Genomic DNA, 23153 nt, shown 5'->3' on the forward strand with positions numbered 1-23153 from the left:
TCTAATTTGTTCAGTTTGGTAAAAATAAAATTTTTTATTGAACTTGTTATAAATTTTTAACAATGGCTGATTATCCAGCCGCTGAAAGGGTTGATATTTTATTGATTCTTGGTGAATCTAGACGTAATTATCGACAAGCTGCAGCCTTGTATCGAATTCGATATCCCGATAGAAGACATCAAAGTCATACAACCATTCGTGAGATTTACCGTAGAGCTCAACAAGGGCAACTAGCACGGGTTAGAGAACGACGTAATTACAACGAAGATGATCTTCGTGTAATGATCGTTTTAGCAATGGTTCATTTGAATCCCCACGTTAGTACCCGTGAAATTCAAAGGCAAAGTGGTATACCTATGGCTACTGCTTGGAGAATACTGAGAAGTCAATGTTACCATCCATATCATATTACTTTGACTCAGGATCTCACACCTGCTGATATGAGGTTAAGGCTACAGTTTTGCCAATGGGCACGACAAATGATTGCTAATGATCGTCACTTTTTTCAATACGTAATGTTTTCTGATGAAGCAAAATTCAAAAGCAATGGAGAGCTTAACCGACACAACTGTCATTATTGGTCGAATGTTAATCCGCATTGGTACAGGCAGATAGATAACCAAAATCGTTGGAGTCTTGATGTTTGGTGTGGAATTGTTAACGGATACCTTGTAGGCCCATACTTTTTCGATGAAAATGTAAATGGCCATAATTTTTTACAGTTCCTGAGAGAACATCTTCCAGTACTTCTTGAAGAAGTAAATTTATACACAAGAGCAAGAATATGGATTCAATTAGATGGAGCTCCTGCGCACTATGCTCCAATAGTTAGACAATATCTTAATATATATCGCGTTCGTGAGTATGCGCTCGCGCGCGCGCGCGTGTGTGTGTGTGTGTCTGTGTGAGAGTATGTTACTTTCCCTAGTGAAACTAACTTATTAGATCCGATTCGAAAAGTAAGAGATTTTAATGAGGTATCTTAAGGGGACCTAACCATCTTAAATTACCAAAAAATAAATATTAGAATTTTATTTTTATAGATAACTTTAATTGTTTATAAAATGAGTTAAACAATATTATAAACTAATATATACTGTAAAAAACCAAAAACAATTTTTATTTATGCCATATACCAGGTATGACATGTCTGAGAAGGCCAAAATCCACTTACTTTGCATTTGGGCATCGAAGAGCAGTTTTTCCTTGATCGATCTGCTTGAAATACATATACTTAGGGAGTGAATGTGGGGACTTGTATTAATAAACAATTTTAAAAAGTTGTCTTTTTAATTTTGATTACAAATTTGAAAATTTATTTATTTAATTATTTATAAACAATCAAAGACGGAAAATTTTAAATGTTTTGGAATAAATTCGGCTTTGGGCAGAGTTTTTAAGGTAATCTAATGAAAATTTGTATAAAAGGGTTTTCGGAGTCGCTGATTACGAATCTGGAATTAAAATTTGAAAATTGGCGGATCCAATATGGCTAGAATTCTAACCTAAAATAGTCGCCATATTGGATACGCCATTTTGAATTTTCAAATTGTAATACCAGATTCGTAATCAACGACCCCAAAAACCCGCGTATATCTTCCAAGTGAATTCCTCAAAAACCCGTGATTCTAATCTAAAATAGTCGCCATATTGGATCCACCATTTTGAATTTTCAAATTCTGATACCGGATTCGTGATCAGCGACCCCAAAAACGTATAGAAACACATTGATACACATTGCAAGTCAAACACAAAAATGTGCCCCTCAAAGGGTTAATAAGTTAGTTTTACCAGGGTGTGTAGGTGTGAGTAATTTTTCAACAATATTATTACTTTTAAATAAATCGTTCAGGTGGCTTTTTGGTATAACAATTATTCTATAACTTTCCACGTGACCTTAAGGTAGTAGTATAGTGAAATGAATTTCTTACAATTTTGTTTAAATTTTGGTAACACTTATATATTATGGTTTTATGTATTACTAGTTTAAATTTTAGAAAGCCTAGTGGTGTAGTTTTCCAGATATTTAGTCCTAAAGTTTAGATATTCAACACGCGTGTCCTATACTGAGCATGGGAAAATAATACATTATTTGCTATTACTCAAAACATTTTCTTACGGTTTAAACAAAAAACTAATATTTAATTACAAATGACCAAACTATCTAAAACTAAAATATATTACGTTGTGGTATCGTTTGAGAATTATAGCTAAACGAATTATCTGTTTAATATTCATACTATATCTATATAGCGATACACAGTACTAACCAAAAACATAATGTATCTATGTGTGGAAAGGGATTATTTACCTCATGTGGCATTTTTTGCAGAAGCAAAGCGAGTAATCACCTTACGCACCAATATCAAACCGTATTTTACACCACGAGAGCCTAAAACTTAATCCAAATATCATTTTTAGGTAAGAATGGTATATAATAATATAATTTACACACGTCGTTATCTAACTCTATTTTTTTTTTTTTTTACATGGCATTTGGAACACGAAAGTTCATCGCCTCATCTACGCAAGCCTTCCACGCTGCCCTATCTTGTGTCAACCCCACCCAAGATGCACCTCTCCGATCGACACCCACCAGTCCTATTTCTACTAGATCCGCTTTTACGTTGTCCTCCCATCTACGTCTAGGTCTACCTAGAGACGCGTACAGATTGTGTAACTCATCATTGTGTAGTCTCCTCCATTCCCCGGTTTCCTCATCTTTCTTCGGCCCGTATATTTTTCGCAAGACTTTATTTTCATATACCCTAAAACGGTTGTCCGCCTGCTTAGTGAGAGCCCACGTTTCGCACCCGTACAGTACCACCGGCAGTATTATTATCCTGTATATTCTTATTTTAACGTTTTTAGACAACAGCCTCGACTTAAGTAAATTACTCACGGCGTAGAAGCAAGCATTACCCGAATGGAGTCTCTTATTTATTTCGACATTAATCTCGTTTCTATCATTTATGGTCGTACCCAGATACCTGAATTCGCTAACCTTTTCAAAAGTAAAATTCCCAACTCTGAGATCTTCCTCCCCTCTGCAGATGCCTAGCTTATCCACAATCATGTACTTTGTTTTTGATTCACTCACTTCTAACCCTGTATACTCCACCGCTTTTATGAGGATTTCCGCGTTTCTTGCTACCGTTTCCCTACAATCCCCCAGTATATCCAAATCATCTGCGTAGCCTAGTATCTGCGTTGTTCCATTAAGCGTTGCGCCCATCTGGCTAACCTGCATTTTTCTAACGGCATACTCTAACGTTAAGTTGAACAGCACCGTAGAGAGCCCATCCCCTTGTTTTAAACCATCGCGTATCATGAAGGGTTCTGATTCATTACCGCCTACTCGGACCTTTCCCGTGCTTCCGTTCAGACATATTTGAATTAATCTCACGAGTTTTTTCGGTACACCGAGAAGTACTAGAATTTGATACATTTTGCTTCGCTTAATAGAGTCGTATACTTTTTTAAAATCTATAAATAGTTGGTGTATGGTTTCGCAAAATACCCACTTTTTCTCTAACAACTGTCTTATGGTAAAGTTATCTAACTCTATAATGAATAAAAATATCATTAATTTAATTAGTTTGTCACTATATATACTACTACCTCAATAGGTTCAGCCTGATATAATTTATTTATTTTTCCCCAACTCTTATTAAATTTTAATTTAATATTCGAATATTAGAATCTCTATTGAGGGGATGTCGGAGCCAACGTTATTATGCAGGTTATTGCGGAACACAGAGTTTTTCTTAATTCAATTAGTGCAAAATTTTATTTTAATCAATAATATAAATATAAGTGATGATCATTTTACTAATATCGCATGCACACTTCGCATGATAGTTTTGATATTTGTTTTGAAGTTATGTATAATTACATAAAATAAGACTTAGTTAATATAAATAACTATTTATGATCTAAGAAATTATTGAGGTTAAATAACACTTCAACTAATTAGCATGGCTCCGGCATCCTCTTAATGATAATTTTTACGTACATTATTTTTTTAAACTTTGTATGTAAAAGTGTGTAAAAGTATTGTACATTGTGTAGTGTGATAAATTTTAGCGTACAACAATTTAAAATTAACTCTAATGAATTTTATTATATAGAAAGCTTACCAGTTTATATTTCTCTGGTTGGTTTTCATCAAAACTAGAATCAGTTTGAATGCATTTAATACTTTTGTACTTTTTTCTTCCTTGCGTAGATTTATTTATAACTTCCTCTTCGGTTTCTGTTGAGAATATAAGTGTATAAGTATAATAAGATATCTGAGATTTTGAAAATAGCATATAACTTTTACTTTGCTTACCACCAACACATAAAACATTTACTTTAGACCATTTTGTGTAATTTTTCCTTTGACAAAAATACCAATGATCTGGTTTGACATCATGCAAATTTATAGCTGTTGTAACTGCAACACCATTTTCAATATGTTTTGCTTTAATTTCATCAATTCTCTTGCAACACTCTTCTTTTGAGTGATCAAATCTTATCCATGCAAATGCCATGATATCCATAACTATATAATATTTCTATGTTGAGTAATCTTTTTATTACCAACAAGTCGTAATATTAACTACTCGTAGTTGTAATATTAACTCGAAATCACAAAAATATTGATTGAATATAATAATGCATTTTTTCTACTATTAGTCGACATTGACATTTGTCAAACCATAAAGATATATATATATATATATATATATATATATATATATATATATATATATATATATATATATATATATTGAAACACTGGGGTCTGTTAGCGCAGCCCAGCGTTCTTAAATCTATGTTCGCGCGCCGTCACACTCCAATGTATACACGATGGCGGGCCGACTCGGCCCAGGGCGCCAGGCATCGAGATGCCAGGGATCGCGCGATCCCCTTTCCGTGTGAGCGCCACCGTGTGTTGAGACCCGACGGCGTGGGAGATGAGCTCGGCTAGCTCTAAGGAAGGGGTGAAGTATCGAACAGGGTCGTGGGTCATTAAACTCATTAAGGCTTGCTGCGGATATGATATGTCGTATTTATTCTTCATTTTCCCTCTTAACAACCACGGCAACCTGCCGAAAACCTGTGGCCTCTACAGTCCAGAGGCACTACGCTGAACTAACTAAACTACTATGCGGCACGTCACGCCGCCGATCGAGGTCATCGTGAGTAAGAGCGAACCTCTACACGCGGCCCCGCAACGATTTTAATAATTCTAACCTCCTTCCGGGGAGATCACCCGCGCCCACCGAGCAATCGACGCCACCGCCACGCTCGTCAGCGCGCCGTCCGCCGACTTGTCGGTGCGGGCGAATACCCGCCTCGCCTCTACTGATCGTCTACCGGCCCCGACGACCAGCACGTCCGTCGCGGCGTATTCTCGCGAGTTATGCGATTTCTCCGGCCCATCAGACGCTTATTTTTCCATATACCGCGTCGTGGAAAACCCGTACTCTATAATAACTCCCCGAAAAACCACCTCACGAGGTGATGACCTCGACACGACCGCGCGACGACACACAACACTTGTCCGTCCTCTCCGCGCACACTCGTGCATTCTGAAGGCTACTTAACGGAAACTCTACTAATAGCTAATTTAACCTAATCGCTAACTTACTTACAAACGGTAGCTCGGTAACACACAGTAATCGGTAGCTGATAGGGATAGCGGGGATGAGGAAACGATAGCGGGGAGGTACAATACGAGGGGAGGGCGATAGCGAGGAAACATGCACAATACATGGGCAACGATAGCGGGGAATTGTGCGAGAGCGAGAGCATGGAAAAGACAAACGGTAGCTTGAGCAGAGGGTAACGATAGCGTGAAAGGAACGATAGCGAGGAAAGACGAGAGCTTACAAAATTCGCAACAGGCGACGAGACCTCACGGCACTCGACTCGCCGCCCTTGCCACGACCGTCAAATTGCATTGCGTCGCCCTAACCGTGTCGCGACGCGTTCATCCGAGGCACAGCCGCACTAGTTTATTCGCACGCTAAGTACACTGTTACTTACTTGCTACGATAACGAGAGCGAAGGCGAGCTGCAATGGCGCGCGGGTACCGGGACAATCGAAAGCCTCGGTGAGCAGCGCAGGCGTCCTATCGGTAGCAGCGTTGCGGAGCGAAAGAGGCCGAGCTCTCCCGACGCGGCATCACGTGGCCGCGGGGCCAGCGCTGCGGGCGCTCCCCACGCGAACTACTCCCCCTTCTGTGCGCCTACTCGCGGCTCGACCTGCCACGTTGCGAGGTTGTCGTCGCCTCTCTATTGCGCGGCGCAAATTTTCCACTTGTAACGTGCAGTTCAACTGCCACGTTACAACTCCCTTCTTCCTGGGGTGGTTGCGCTGTAGTTAGACCCTTTGCTTGATGGTGGCAACCTGGTTGGTGGATGGTTGGTGTCGTCCGGTTGTAGTGGCTTCTTCGCTGGCCCTAAATCGCTTGAACTTACTACGCAAGCTTGCTGAGTGAGAAGGTAATACGGGGTGGTAGGTTAAGAAATAATGCTTATTTTAAAATAAAGGCGTCTAGGTTAGGTGATCATATTCTTTATTCCGACCCTCATGGCACAGTTAAGACAAAATAAAAGAGAACGATAACAATTTTATATGTGATGTAAGGTGTGACGGTAGCTTAGGTGATTCGTGTAGGTTTGTATAACGATAGCTGAGAGTGGTAGTATGTGTGTAAGTGAGAGTGTCAGGTTATTATATCGGTTGTGGTCGTCGTCGTCGACTGCGTCCCTTTCTCGTCGGTATCTGGTGGGCTGGTCTGGGTCGTCGTGTCTGTCGTCGTCTCGTCCGTCCAAGTCTCGACGTCTTCAGACGGTCGGAGTGGCTGCACCGAGAAGTGCTATCGCGAGCGAGAGGCCACTACTATTGGTATGTCCACTTTACCCATGCAGGGTAAAGTGGACCCTGCTGCCTTGCAAGGTCGGCTGCGCACCACTTCGACGATCCTGTTCATCGTCTCTTGGACCGTGTCTCGGATAGGGAGGTTGGCGCGGAGGAAGGCCTCGATCTTGTCGACGTGTTCGTCGAGGGGCTCGTAGGCCCACAGTGCCTCGTACTCCGGGTACTCCGGGTCATCTGTCCACTGTCTGTCTGTCCTTTGTCTGTCGCGTGGTCTCGTGTGGGGTCGACGAAGGGGAGGCTCGTCGTCCGAGCGTGGTCTCGTGCGTGGTCGACGAACGGGAGGCTCGTCGTCCGAGGACTCCATATCCCAATCCATCGATTAGGATTCCCCCTCCTCCTTAGGGGGGCGGGGTGGCGACGAAGGGTGCGCCTCAGGTGTGAGTGGCGTTTGGGGTGCCTCGGTGGTCGGTGGCGGCTGAGGTGCCTCGGTGGTGGATGGTGCCTCAGTGGAGGGTGGCGCTCTACCCTCGTCGTCGCTGCTGATCAGCACGTAGTCCCCTTCGACGTCGACGTCCACCTCGAAATCTGAGGTGTCCCCCAGAAGGGTGTCCTCGTCTGCCGAGGACGGTCGAGACATGGCTGTCTCGAGGTTCGTTGCCGTCACGTGAGCGTGCGTATGTATCGGTAGCGTTCAAGGGGTGTGTTTCGTCCGGTAGCTAGTGCTGGTACGTGTATGTGTGTGAGTGAGAGTGAGTGTAGCTGGCGTATGTGAGAAAAAAAAACTTGAATGAAGCGGTAGCGTGCTAGAAGCGGAGATTCTGGCGATAGCGTGGGTGATGTGCAAGCCTGGAAAGAATGGTGCAGCGTTAGCGGGACAAGATTGAGGGTAGTGCATCTGTTCAGGGTGTGTTGTCTGTCTGTCTTGAAGGATTGTAGCGTTTGTGGTCGGTAATGTGGATGCGCGGTAATACTTTACCATCTCTCCCGACTAATTCGTAAATTAGTGGTGATATCACTTTCGTAACCGTGAATGGACCTTTGAACTTATTTACAAGCTTTGCTGCTACATTTTTAGTTGCATTAGATAAAACTCGATTTTTCACCCATACCTTCTTACCCGCTACATACGTTATTGCGCGGTGCTTATTGTCGTAGTGCTGGGCCTGTTGATCATGTGCTGTCTCCATGTTGTACACGACCCAGTCGTATATTGCTGTCAGTCGTCGCATGCGTGCAACCCAGGTTGCCTCGTCTGTTTTGTCTATGTCCGGTATTGATTATAATTCTTTGCGCAAGCTAAGTACGGGTAATGGTTCTTGGCCAAAGTTGAGGAAGGCTGGTGTTACCCCTGTGGAGGCGCGTTTGGCAGTGTTGAATGCGAAACGAAAATCGAGCAAGTGTTTATCCCAATCTCTATGGTCCTGACCAATAAATGCACATATCATAGTTTTTAATACTCTATTAACCCTTTAGACTGGGTTTGCTTGCGGCCTATAGGGAGGTGTGTTCGAGTGGTGGATTTTAAGTTCGGTAGCTAGCGATGACATCATGTTATTCACGAATTCCGTGCCGTTGTCTGTTAGTAAGACGCGAGGGGTTCCCCATCGGTTAATGACTAGGTCTAAAAGTGCATCTTTAATGTCCTTTCCGGTAGCTTTTCTCAACGCTCTTATTTCGACCCATTTTGTAAAAAGATCTTGAATTACGAGTACGTATGCCATGCCAGACTTACTCGTTGGAAAAGGTCCCATTATGTCCGCCGCGACTACTACCCAGGGGTGCTCGATTACTCTTTGACCTAGGTGCCCCGGGGCTAGCCTCTGTTCGACTTTCGTGCGTTGGCATACGTCGCAACCTCTGATGTAATCCTGCGATAAACGCGCGTATGACTTTTCGATTCCCGAGTGTCCCGCTTGGGTAGTTTCGTGAGTTTCAAAGAGTGCTTTTTCCCGTTTTATCGTTTTTAGGACTAATTTCCATTCCGAGCCGTCGTTAGTTATTGCGTCCAGTACCGGATTTTCGACCCTGTGATATAACCGTTCGTTAATAATTTTCCAGTCTAAGAATTTTCTCGGATTATTCTTTACGTCCTCGATACGCTTATCATACCAGTCTACGGGAGTATCGGAAATAGAAGCTAGCGTTTCCGTTGTACTTTCAAACATTCGCGACAGTGCATCGGGCACTTGATGTAGGGCTCCCTTTCTAAATATTACCGTAATATCCTGTTCCAGCAGTAGCATTGCCCACCTTCCTAATCTACCTTGAGGGTTTTTGAGGTTTTGCAACCACAGTAAGCTGCTGTGATCCGTAATGACCGTAAACGGGGATCCGTCCACGTAAGGTCTGAATTTCTCGCACGCCCATACGACCGCTAGGCATTCTAATTCCGTAGTTGTGTAATTTTTCTCCGGACTTGAAAGGGCTCTACTTGCGTACGCAATCACGTGTTCCGTATCATCGATCGTTTGGGTCAAAACTGCTCCCAGCCCTACCATGCTCGCGTCTGTGTGGATTGCAAACGGTTTTTCAAAATCTGGTCTAATTAGGATCGGGTCTGAGGTTAGTAGTTCTTTTAAGGTATCAAAAGCTTTGAATGGCGCGGGGCCCCATTCCCATGTTTGTTTCTTATGGAGTAGTCGGGTACTTGGTTCAGTTATCGTCGCGAAGTCTTTGATAAAGCGACGGTACCACGATGCCATCCCGATAAAGCGTCTGACTTGGCGCAGCGTTTTCGGTGGAGGGTAATTTCTAATGGTTGCCACTTTTCCGGTGTCTATTTTCAACCCTTCCTCGTTGATAACAAAACCCAAGTATCTTACAGACGCGCAGCAGAATTCGCATTTATCTCTGTTTAGCGTTAAGTTCGCGCCCTTGAGCTTATCGAGAACAATTTTTAAATAACGGAGGTGATCATCAAAGTTTTCTGTAACTATTAATATATCATCTAAGTAATATAATACGTGTGGTTGTAGGCCCGGGCCTAATATTTTATCTTGCAATCTTTGAAATGTACTTGGCGCGCCCGAAAGGCCGAAACAAAGTCTTTTGAAATGAAATAAACCGCGTCACGGTACAATGAAAGCTGTTATTTCCCTGCTCTTTTCCTCTAATAAAATTTGAAAGTACGCTTGTTTAAGATCTATTGTCGAAATATAGCGCGCTCGCCTTAGATTATCTAAAATTGCGTCCATCAGTGGGAGTGGATAAGCGTCTTTCTTTGAAACTTGATTTACTTTACGTAAATCGAGGCAGAATCGATATGTACCGTTGGTTTTCTTTACCATAACTACGGGTGATGCCCAATCGCTATGTGAAGGTTCGATGATGTCCTGATTTAGCATCTCGTACACTTCCGCGTGAAGTGCCTGTTCTTTAACTTTCGAAACCGGATAGCTACGTTGTTTAATTGGGGGTGTCCGTTTACGTCGATTTTATGCTGTAGTACCGTGTCAGGTGGTAACTCGCGCCTAAGGAAATCACTGAGCCTTTTCTCTTGCTCGCGGTCCAGGTCTCTTAGTCCGCAAGCCCGAGAATCGGTTTGCGTCATTGCGGTTGTCATGGGATGGTCGAATGTAAGGTTTTCCTGTCTGTTACTACGGCAATTCCACGTGCATGTCGAGAAGTCTATATTTATTTCGAAAATTTCGAGAGCGTCAATACCAAGTATCAAGTCATAGTCCAGTTTGTCAAGTACGCGTACCGTTAACTGTTTCGTCACTCTTTTGATTTTAATTGATAATTTGATCCCGCCTTTAATGGGTTCTACCGCACCCACAGCTGTAGTTACATTCCCGCGTATATTATTAATTAATTCTACGCCGTAAGTCATTGTGCGATGATAAAGTTCTTTTCCGATGAATGTGCTTGAAGCGCCCGAATCTACGAGAGCCAGTATTTCCGATTCAAGCGTAGTGACTTTTAAGTACAGCAAATTGTGTCTCTTCTTTAGCGGTAGCACGTAAAGCATCTCGTTTTCCGTTTCTGTGTCATTATCTACGATATCTATTATGTCCGAAAAATATTCTTTGAACGTTAAACTTTCTAGTGCGAGAATCGAATCAGTCAGTTCTGGATCAATCATCGGTACGATAGCTTCGTCGAGTTCGTCTTGTCTGCGTGTTGTGTCATTAATCGATACTTTAGGGTCGGTTAGACTATTTATGTCGGTCGCTACCGCCTCCCTGGGCGACCTCACTTTCCGTTTCCCGAGCAATCCGGGCAGTCTTTTTGGATAACACCTAATCTACCGCAGTGATAGCAAAATATGTTTTTGGGGTTGCATTTCGGGCAAAGCTTTTCTACCGTTCTCCGCTCCCCGCATCTACGACAGAACACCCTCCGTGGACCATTGCACTCGCGCGCGAAGTACCCCGATTCTCCGCAGTTATGACATCTGACTGAGCGTACGCCATTTTGATCGGATCTGAGTCGCGAATTCCCCTGGGGTTGCTGATTTACGGTAGCGTTGTCATTTCTATTTTGTCGGTAATTTGTGCGTTGTCGGTTATTTTGTCCGTCTCTTATTGTTAGATTTGCTAAGTCTAATTCGTCGTCAGAATCGAAAAATGATAGGCCCATGTTATCGTTAAAGTCATCGTCTAGTTGTTCGTCTTCGGTAATGTCGAGATTAGCCAAGCCTGGTCTGTTAGGTCGTTGTACTCTCGTGTAATTGCTGTCTCTGTACGCGACGTTCGGTAACAACGAATCATTTGCACTAGGTGGAGGTCTATAGTCCTTTGCAATCCGTAATCCTTTCTCTTTCTGAACCGCGGCACGCTCGAGGTCGTCTAAGTCGAAAATGTCGTTAATGTCGATTTTTAATTGAATTCGCGGTGCCATGTTTCGCCATGCTATGTCTAATTCTCGGTCGGGAGTCATTCTCGGTTCCAGTCTGCGGAATATCGTACGTAAACATGTTAAGTAGTCGGCAACCGGTTCGTTTGATCCTTGAGTCCGTTTCTGTACTTTAGTTTGTAAGGCGTGTTGGAAGTTTGCATCTAAAAAGCGTTTACGCCAGTCCGGCGCGAATTCCCCAAACGATCTCCATTTATGTGAATTATTTCTAAACCAGTTATTCCTTCTAAGAGAAATGGTAGCATCGCTATCAGTTCCGTGTCCGGTATTTCCATGAAATGTCTGCCTTCCGTAATACGACGTAGAAACTCCTCCGCGTCTTCATCCCAACGACCCGAAAAACGCATTCTGCATTTTCGAAGAAATTCAAAGACGTGATGCGGGGGCCATTGCCGATTCCTATCTACTTGTTTATCATTTGAAAAATTATTAGATCGATCCCGGGGGTGTTCTTCCGCAAAAGTTGGATTATCGCGAAACGTTTCTTGTACGAAGTATACAGTGCGTCTACCGGGTGTTCCATAAGTCATATCGAAATCCGTTAGATCTTGACGACCTTCACGTTGTTGCGCTTGGGGCTCAAGACTGCGGTTAGTTGCCGCGTTTCCCGGATTAATTGGACATTTACCTGCGGTATTAAGAAGTGGTGTGCTACTGCTGAACCCTGTACGTTTGACTGTCCCCCCAGAATTATTTGCGCCCGGCGGTAATGTTTGGGTGGACGTTACTGTCCTAGTATTGATGTTTCGGGAGGATGGCGCGAAGCTTTGGGTGTTCGTAAAATTCCATGATGGAATTCTCGAGGGCGTCTTGGGGTTGGGTGTGCTCACTCTCGCGTCGCGGAGTGGGAATTCGCCTGGGGGATTCAGTCTCGCGTCCTGAGTCGACAGCGTGTTTGTTTCCGGAATCACTCCAAGCGGGCCTAGACTTAGTCTATTTCCCTCCCCATTACTACCGCTAGCTGACCCCGACATCGAATCAATGCCTCTTTCCACATATAATGCATCTGCGAGGCGTATCTGCAAGTCCTTGAGATCGCCCCCTGCATTTAAGTTTCTACTCGAAAGTTCCGTGCGCAAGTCTTCTATTGTCAGTCTCAATATCCAACGGTTAATTTCTTCCTCCTTTTGACCTGCGTCCGTCATTGCTTAGAAAAAAAAATTATATCTGTCGTTATTGCACGAGATACGGTAGTGTAATTTTACTTTTTGGTAACAAAAAGGAATTTAATACCGTGCCGTTTTACGTTAACTATTTTGAATCGGTAGCTGTGTGAAAAAAAAATAATTTGGTTTAATTTTTCCGATAACCACGTGTAGTGCGACAGTTCAAATTCACTCGGTCCTAATTTACGATAGCTTTGTTGTCAAATTTACGGTAGCTTGATTGTCGAAGACAAAATAATACTCGGTATTAAATTACGTTAAATTATTTTTACGTTAGCTGTTCAGTAAGGTAACAAAATAACAATCGGTAGCGTCTTACGATAGCTTGAATTTCGGTAACTGTCTCACGTCTAAATAAAACAATAATCGATAGTGAATCACGATATTTTAATTTTTCGGTAGCTGTGGATTAAGGAGGCAATTATAGTCGGTAATATTTTACGGTATAGCTTGGTCGTGTAATTACTCGATAGCTTGCGGTAGTTGTATATTACGAGAGCGAGCTAAAGTGTGTCTAACTATATTCTCCCTTTTTCGCTTTATTTTTACTTATTAGTGTTGAATAAAGGTTTTCGCTAAGGTCGCAATTGTTATTAAGGAGAGAGAAAAAAAAATATTCAGCGCTCGATAGTTCGCAGACAACACTATTGCCACCGAATGATCGAAAAAGGAAAAATCTTCACGCCCCCAGGGGAAAATTATTAACACCAAAATTTTTAACACTTAATTCACACGCATAAGTGTGAAAGGTACTTACGAGAAGTCTCCTGGATATCACCAGCCTCCTCAATTTCAGCTTACCTTAACGTCGAGACGTCGATATTATACGCAGTTTATAAATTTTTATACAAAAATAGGTAGGAAAGATGGTTGATTCACTTAAACTCTAACGGTGCTCTTTCGCCCGAACGCTCACGATGATTCTATGGGTATAGTCACGTGCTGTGCCTGCGGAATGATTAGATCGAAAGTGATTTTCGAAGGTCGGGATCTGAGGTCGAAGTGAGCGCTTCGCTGTTGGCGCCAGTGCGCGAGAGCACCTCTACCGCCGTGCGACGTGCTTGTGCGTCCTTGTCGCCGACCTTGTAGGTTGGCTTGCCTCTGTTGATGTACCGGGCGAGTCTTGATTTGTTGTCGTTCCCGTTTGTTTATTCGACACTACTTGGTTAATATACCGCACGTCTAAGCACACGCGATAGCTGTTATTATTCGCAAGAGCTGATTGTATGTTCAACCACTTGACTATATTCACAGTTTTTGTGAAGGCACGTGAGCTTTAGAAGTTGCGAGCGCGAGCTCTGTAACTGTTGCTAACTGGATCGCAAGTGAGAGCTATTGTCTTATTTGTCAGGAGTATCGTGCAGCAAGTGTCAGCAATGCTCGGTATACGATAGCTGCGCGGCGATTTGCCCTTGTTATTGTATATGTCGGTTCGCCCGCTCGGTCCGTCTGTTCTCGGTATACGGTAGCTGCGCGGCGATTTGCCCTTGTTATTGTACGTGTCGATTCGTCCGCTCGATCCGTCTGTTTACATGTGTGTCGAGTCGGTATAGTTTGCTTGTAAATTCTTATAAATTATATATATATATATATATATATATATATATATATATATATATATATATATATATATATATATATTTAAACGCATAACTTAATTCTACTTCTTACTTATCTAACTATTACTATCTAATTTAAAATCGCATTTTATTTTACGTTATTTTTAAATTAAATGATTCTTTTTTTTTAATTCGGTAATTTTTAACATACACACTCGGAATTCACAATTCTACTAATTACTCCAATTCGTATATTCGAAATCATGCCATGTACAGCCATATCAGCCCACAGCAGCCCGCATGAGAATTATTTTACGAGCAAGTTGGGCGCCAGTTGAAACACTGGGGTCTGTTAGCGCAGCCCAGCGTTCTTAAATCTATGTTCGCGCGCCGTCACGCTCCAATGCATACACGGTGGCGGGCCGCCTCGGCCCAGGGCGCCAGGCATCGAGATGCCAGGGATCCCGCGATCCCCTTTCCGTGTGAGCGCCACCGTGTGTTGAGACCCGACGGCGTGGGAGATGAGCTCGGCTAGCTCTAAGGAAGGGGTGAAGTATCGAACAGGGTCGTGGGTCATTAAACTCATTAAGGCTGCTGCTGATATGATGTGTCGTATTTATTCTTCATTTTCCCTCTTAACAACCACGGCAACCTGCCGAAAACCTGTGGCCTCTACAGTCCAGAGGCACTACGCTGAACTAACTAAACTACTATGCGGCACGTCACGCCACCGATCGAGGTCATCGTGAGTAAGAGCGAACCTCTACACGCGGCCCCGCAACGATTTTAATAATTCTAACCTCCTTCCGGGGAGATCACCCGCGCCCACCGAGCAATCGACGCCACCGCCACGCTCGTCAGCGCGCCGTCCGCCGACTTGTCGGTGCGGGCGAATACCCGCCTCGCCTCTCTGATCGTCTACCGGCCTAAGTATGGGATTTGATAAGAGTTGCTATCCTAACAATTTGACATCGCATTATAAAGTTATATGCACTGTATTCAAGTTGGACATCTAACTTTTTATACTGATACTTTCCAAAATGGTGTAGAAACAGTCGACAATAATATTTTCTATACTAGGAAATTTAAGTACGCTTCATTGTTCGATCTTTCACTTGAAATTATAATAGGGCTGCGTCAACAAAATTGTTATAATAGCTCTTTATATAAATATCAAAATTATATCAGTATATACAAAAATAACCTAATTTCAGGGTTTAAGATCTTGAAACAAATCTACATACAAAATTTCAGTTCTCGTGCGTAAAGTTAAACTTTACGTCCTAGTGACGAAAACTACTATTTCTAAATATTTGTAGGTGAGAAGGTGCCGGGTAAGAAAACGGCTAATTTACTCCCGCTTTATAACTATGAAAAACGCAAAATTCCATACATGAGTCACAAAAAATACGGTGTGTACTAAGATCTAAGGGGGCTTATTGACCTAGTGTGTTTTGCAGTACTAGCTCGCTTGAACTCGTACTGCGAACTCCACACAAGGTCTAAAAAAGCCCACTTCAGGTCCTTTCTACACAATATACTGATCGAATAGGAAGCATAAATAGATTATCTTTATCACTTAAAAATATTATACATAAATAATTCTATATTTATTTTCAGGTTAATGCAAGGGTTGACGTCGACTATGATAAATTTGAGGAGTGGTACAGCAGCGATGACGAAATAACCGAACTTTTAACAACTGAAGTGACCTTATCAAATACAATAATAAAATTAACAAAAAATGATGAATTTTTTAAACCTGTAGCATTTAATGCTATTGTCAGCTCGGCAGAATTGTTATTGATGATTTTTAAATATTCTATGATAAATCATTTATCTATAACTGGCATTTCTAATTTATTAAAACTTACTAATTGTATGTTCGGTAAAACAGTTCTCCCAGAATCACGTTACAAAATATATCAATTATGTAAACCAGCCAATGATATTGAGTTACATAGCGTATGTTATTCATGTTCCAATTACATCGGCACATTTAAAGAATTTAGTACCTGTGTATTTTGTAGTAATTGTAATACAGAAGTCGACCTGTCACATCCGTCAAATCCATGCTATTTTGCAATTATAGACCCATCAGAAGCCATACGCGAATATTCAGAGACGCATGAAAATTATTATTTTCATGTAGTAAATGAAAGAAGACATCAGAAAGACTGTATTGAAGATATTTATGATGGAAAATTATACAGACAATTTGTTAAAAACCTAAGTGCTGATGATCGATATGCTTACGCAACAGTGATTTTTAATACTGATGGCGCTCCAGTTTTTAAATCTTTATCATTTTCAATATGGCCTATCTATATAATATTAAATGAAATACCTCAACAAGAACGATTAAATACTGCGATCACTGTTGGTTTGTGGTTTGGAAGAAATAAACCAGAAATGACAATTTTTTGGATGTCTTCACAAAGCTAATGAATACTCTTTCTACAATAAGTGTCTTATGTACGATAAAAAATGTAGAACACCGCATAAAAATTTATTCAGTATTGTCTTGTGTAGATACCATGGATCGTGCACCAATGAATGGTACGATGCAATTTAATGCGCATTACGGATGTGATTGGTGTTTAGAAGAAGGTGAATATTTCTCAGGAAGTATGCGTTACCCATTTCATATCCCATTCTCAAAAAATAGAAGTCACGCTGAAACAATTGTTCATGCCACTCAAGCTCTAGAGCAAAATCGTCCTATTTTCGGAGTAAAAACAGCATCTCCTTTTTTGAACTTGTCTAATTTTGATATTATTGAGGGTTTTACACCGGACTACATGCACTGTTACGTTTCTGGCGTAGTTAAGCAGTTTATAGAGATCACGGAAAGATATTTAACAAGAACAGATATTGATTATATCGACGAATTACTTATTAAAATTAGATCACCCACTCAGATAGGTCGTCTATCAAGGTCTTTTAACGATAGAGGATTTTGGGAAGCCAAAGAATATGAGAATTGGTTATTGTATTACTGCATACCCTTATTATGCAAAGTTACGCAACATAAAGTCTTGCTACAAAATTGGTCACGATTATTTGAGTGCTTATATATCTGTTTACAGACAAAAATTACCTTTGCAGAGTTAAATACTGCAAATACGTTATTATGTAAATTTGTATCGGAAATGGAAGATATTGATTCATTAAAAGGCCTTACCTATAATGTTCATCAACTTATACATTTAACTAATAGCGTGTACAATTGGGGTCAGTTATATGCACATTCAACCTATCCCTTTGAGTCGGCAAATTACTGCAATCTATTCACTGTGCGAAAGGAGTAATTTTACAAATAACACGATATAGCAATATTCAACGCGCGATAAAAGTATTAGAAAGCAAAATAGATCCTAAATGTTCTGGAACTGTAGAATACTGTGAAAGTCTTACAAATAAAACATCAAAAAGAAGCTTTAATATATCATCTATCACATATTTTGGAAAATGTAAAAGTGTGAGTACTTACCTAATTAATAAATATCAATTATCCAATAAAGGAAGACTTTTTAATAGGCTTGTTTCTAATGGATGCTTATTTATGACTTATCAAAAGCAAATAAAAGGTCATGCAACTACTACGCACAACTCGCGAATAAAACATTTGTAAAACTTGTACATTTTATTGTAGATAAAAACAGCAGGCAAGAATTAACAATTTGCGAAGTTATACAAACAAAGTCTCACAAATATTCGAACATTATAAAAGAATTTGTACAAATAGATAAAGAAATTTGTGTAGAAACAAACGAAATAATGAACATTTGTGTTGCCGTCGAAATCGAACATAAAATATTTTTAATACCTATACCCAATATGTTACATTATTGATTAGAGTTATAAGTATCTAAGGTTAATTTTTATGATGTATCCTTATTCCTTAATAAATTTATAAGTAAAATTTATTTGATTTATTATCGATAAAATAGATATATTAATTTCTCAATTTTTTTTATAATGGCGCGATTACGAAAAAAATATAATTTTCGATTTTATCATAATCGCGGGATAATTGGTTCGATAAACTTACACGATTACTCGGCGATTTCTCACGCGATCGTTTTCAATAGGGCAACTCATTACAACCTGTATAAACATTTAAACAGTTAAAAGGTATAGAAGAGCATACTACTAAATTTAATATGAGAAGCTTGATGAAATAGATTTTCGTGTACAAAAAAATAACATTTTTTCATATCCAACAAATAAACACTGCGTGAGCAAGGTATCCACCAATACCGCTGTTTTTTTCGAAAGGACCCCGGAAGAATCAAATGAGAGAGTAGGTCCGTATGAAATGGGATGAAAGTGTATCTGACTTGTAGCTTATTATCTCCTGAACAAAAGTCAGGGGGCCCATGGGCCCAAGTCTTGAAAATGAGGCGATTTTAAGTAAATAATGATTTAAGACGCTGGTTTCGGTCAAGGTTAGGAAGACCGAGCGCGCAACTTCAGATGGTCGTCGAGCGCAACAAGTTATTGTTTACATAACCCAATTTTACTTTGGCATTATTTTACGTTGACAGCAAAAGGGCGTGCGAGGACGATTCGCATTATGTTTCCGCGGGCTCGTGCAGCCGCGTCTTTGGCCCCGTCGTCAGAGTGCTGCTGTGACGATATAGCAATAATTCAAGGAAGTAAGACATAATTTTGTTACTTCTTTGGTCACTTGCCGAACGTGAATTTTTGTCTAAGTAATAAGTTTAATAGACTAATGAGAGACACTTTGAAAGCTAGCATACCTCCAAGCTAGTATACATATGACATAGTATGTCCAAATGCAGGTGTGTTCGGTGGTTTTACGTGTTAGAATCTTTCTCGGGTTAGAAGCAGTATTGGGACACATACGGGTCGCTTGCCCACGAGCGGGTCGATTGCCTACGAGGGGCAGCCTGTACACGAGGGTACCCGCGCGCACTTGAGGATACCCGCGCGTTGCCCACACACCAATCGATAATCCTTCCGATAGTATTGCTCGTTCACAGAGAGCTTGACCTGTAGATAGAGCTCTTGCATATTTTAGTTACAAAAATGTTTAGGCTACACACGCGTCAGCCAATCTGACTAATATTTCTTTCTTGTCTATATAGAGCAATTTTTTACGCTGGCAGCCAAGAGTCGTGTGAAACAATGGCGGTTATACGCATTTCATTTCCCCGGACTCGTGCAGTCGCATCGTCGGAGTGCTGCAGTCGTTGACGATATAGCGAGAAATCGAGGAAGTAAGACAGAATTTTTGATTTTGACACTTCGAAATCTATCTCTCGTCAATTTACAATACTTCCGAGAGTGTTTGTCAACAATCAAAGATCCCTCCGAGAGTATTTCTCGACGATCGAAAGTACCTCCGAGAGTATTTGTCGACGATCGAAGATCGCTCCGAGAGTATTGCGGTTTCGTATCCGTTCAGTATAATGAACTTTTTCGAACTAACTTTTTTAAATGACCGTGTGTATTCGCTGTCTCTTCGAACGTCGCTATAAATACTTAAGAGATCTATGAAAAATTAATATCTGTCTAAAGTTGGCGTTTCCATAGTAACTACATATTTCATTTAACGGTGTTTAGAACCATTCTCACGTAAAAAATCAACAATAGACGGACACTACAAGTCGACAACTTATAATTAGTTCAGATTTTTTCATAATTATGTGTTCAATTTTAATATGTGTTCAGACAATTATAAACTGCTAAAAAATGCGATAACATTTCATATTTTATATTCCAAATAACAAAAAAATCATTTCCGATTGGCAGGAAGCTTCAAAAACTGTTAATTCAAGACAAGGACTTCTAGGAATGGCTAAATTTTGTTAGGACACTCTGATTTGTGCTTTTCTTGACCATGGGCAGTGGAGTTTTGCTAACATTTGCAGGAAGCAATCAAGTTGTGCTAGTGTACGAGGGAACTTTAAAATTGCACTACTCTTTGCGTGAGCTTTTAAGATGTCATACCCTTCGCATGAAAAGCGAGCGATATTGAGAACTGTATTAGTCTTCGTAAACGAATAATAACTTTGAGAAACGATACAGTGGTCTTCAATTTTATGGAATAAATACACTTATAAAATGTGCAACATAATAGCAGTTTGTTATAAATCAAATCAAAATATATTTTAGCGTAATGAAACAAGTCTTGAGTTACGATGACTAAAATAATGAAAAACAAGCTAATTATGGAAGTTACATATTTCTTTTCTTATGAATTTCAGCAATATTTAGCACACACCAAATGTTAATTAAAATTTTGCATCGTAATCGACAAAGCATATTATGTATATAGCACATAATATATATATATATATATATATATATATATATATATATATATATATATATATATATATATATATAGCGAAATGACACAGGTCACACAGGCAGAGATTTCTGAAGCCACCTAACCTATTTTCTAACCAGGCCAAATCATTGCGCTATTGTATACACATTCTGCGGTCAGTATACATATGACATAGTATGTCCGAATGCAGGTGTGTTCGGTGGTTTTACGTGTTAGAATATTTCTCGGGTTAGAAGCAGTGTTCGGACACATACGGGTCGCTTGCCCACGAGCGGGTCCATTGCCTACGAGGGGGCAGCCTGTACACGAGGGTACCTGCGCGTACTTGAGGATACCCGCGCGTAGCCCACACACCATGAAGATAGTCGTTGCCGTGCAGGAGCGGATCAACAAGGCCCTCGAGCCTCGCTAGCGTCGCCATCAGGCATCAGCGTACGAGGCCAATACCTAGCTACGCAAGCGCATGGGGGCATCACCTAACGGACGAAGTGATAACGAGCATCGGTGGACGTTTGCGATCACATCTCGTGCTTTCACTAATAACACACGCGCATAGGCGCTGCTATTTACCATGGTAAAATTTACCGAGGTCGAGATGGCTTGTAGTCTCAGAGGCAAGGCCTTACTTGCTGGTGCATCCTCGCCAATCTTTTCTAGCGCATTCGCCCGTGCTCAGACCGAATTTTTAAATACCCTAGCGTACTCACTACTATGAAAGCACCATAACACAAAAACCACGAATACAACTGTGAGTTATTGGAATCGAGGATCACTAATGCTGGTATTTAGATGGAGCTGCAGAAGCTTACTCAATCTAATATGTTGAAAATGCAAAGATATATATATATATATAAAAGTCAGCTTACCCAGCCAGCTAAGGTGCTCTGTTGTCTCAAGTTTTTTTTTAAACGAATCCACTTGCCTTTTAAGCTCCAAAAGTGCTAAACATGGAGCTGTGCACATAGCTTTTTTGTGATCATATAGCTCTCGCTCGAGAGTCGTTAACCTTTTTTCTAAAGCATGAAATTGATTTGTCTCCATTATCTCCAACGGGGCTGGATGAACACATACTACCTGTAAAGTAAAAGAAAAAATTACACATATACAATTATTTATACAAATATATATTATTTTAATTTATTTTCAAATATATTAATAATTTTGAAAAAAATTGAAATATTTTATACTCGACCAAAATGGCCACTTTTCCCGCAAAGTTCATTTGCAAAAAAATGAGAATTTTCTGGAAAAATAATAATTTCTTAATGCCCTAATGGGGCATTATGTGAAATAATAATAATATTTCACAGAATTGAAAGAAAATTTAGAGCCACCAACTCTTTGGAGCATATGGTCTATGCTGAGAAAAACTTAAAATACTAAAGAAAATCTTGACATCAGTAGATTTTTAAATTTATAATCTTTATTGAAAAATAATAACAAATGTTACAAACCTAAGCAATCGGTCACTTTGACGTGGAATGAAATTGATCAGTTTATTAATATCGCTCCAGATCAAGTCGATTTAGCTTCAAAAGTAATTTGAATTATTTATATTATAAATAATTGTATACATGTAACCTGAAAATGTATACAAGCAATTTTGAACTTAGCACTTACTCTATTGCCTCTTTTTATACTATTTTTCATTAGATTCTTATAATTACAATGATTTCAGGTTATTCTGATGTTTGGAGTTTGTAGCGGACTACGGTGCGAAGAACTGACGAGCCTCAAACCCGATGACGTTAAAAATGAACAAAAACGATTTATTGTATCAGTGCTGAGAAAAAAGACGCACATACGCAAGAGTTTATCGTAGGAGAACTTTTCTATGATAAGGTTAAAAAGTACATTTCATTAAGGCCACCAGAAAAATTCACGGATAGATTATTTATTCAATTTAAAGAAGGAAAGTGTACTCGATTATTTATTTTAGATGCAAATAAAGTAAATGATTTTGTTACTGCAAATGGAGGAAAAATTCCAGAACCAATGACTACTTTCAATAATAAAAGTCCGAAAGCTTTCTTCTTGCATCCTCCAATAAAAGTGGACATTATTTGACCCACTGAAACGCCAAATAAAAGAAAAAAAATAGATGATCATGTAGATGATCAATCTCCTCAAACCTCGTCTATTAGTCGCCCTAAAACACAACCTATTCTTGAAGATGGGTATTTAGAATAGTTGTACGTTTAATAACTGTACGTTTGATAACTGTTCTTTTGTGTTTGACAAATTTCTTAATAATAATTAATAATATATATAGATACATAGTCGTTAAATTAATTTATTAAAATTATGCAGGTTATGTTTTCGATGCCCGCCCCCTCGACCAGCAGCACTCGCTTCGCTCGTGCTGTAAATCTCTG

The 23153-nt window shown here is 40.3% G+C and overlaps 1 protein-coding gene across 14 annotated transcripts in view; it reads right to left on the minus strand.

The window, feature by feature from the left end:
- LOC100116395 (high affinity cGMP-specific 3',5'-cyclic phosphodiesterase 9A) overlaps window positions 1-23153 on the minus strand; it is an 815596-nt gene that overhangs the window by 461035 nt on the left and 331408 nt on the right. For 12 of the 14 annotated variants that reach the window (XR_004228117.2, XM_032601371.1, XM_031933029.2 and 9 more), the window contains one exon: window positions 21645-21852. The exons of 1 other annotated variant lie outside the window; for it this stretch is intronic. Coding sequence is in view for 12 of the 13 variants with exons in the window: in XM_032601371.1 (XP_032457262.1) it covers window positions 21645-21852 (208 nt within the window). In the remaining variant the exon portion in view is untranslated. Of the gene's footprint in view, window positions 1-4139; window positions 4256-4333; window positions 4541-21644; window positions 21853-23153 lie in introns of those variants that run through there. One more of the 14 variants, XM_031933055.1, reaches the window with a different exon arrangement.

This window comes from Nasonia vitripennis (assembly GCF_009193385.2).
Source record: "Nasonia vitripennis strain AsymCx chromosome 1 unlocalized genomic scaffold, Nvit_psr_1.1 chr1_random0009, whole genome shotgun sequence".
NCBI lineage: Eukaryota > Metazoa > Arthropoda > Insecta > Hymenoptera > Pteromalidae > Nasonia > Nasonia vitripennis.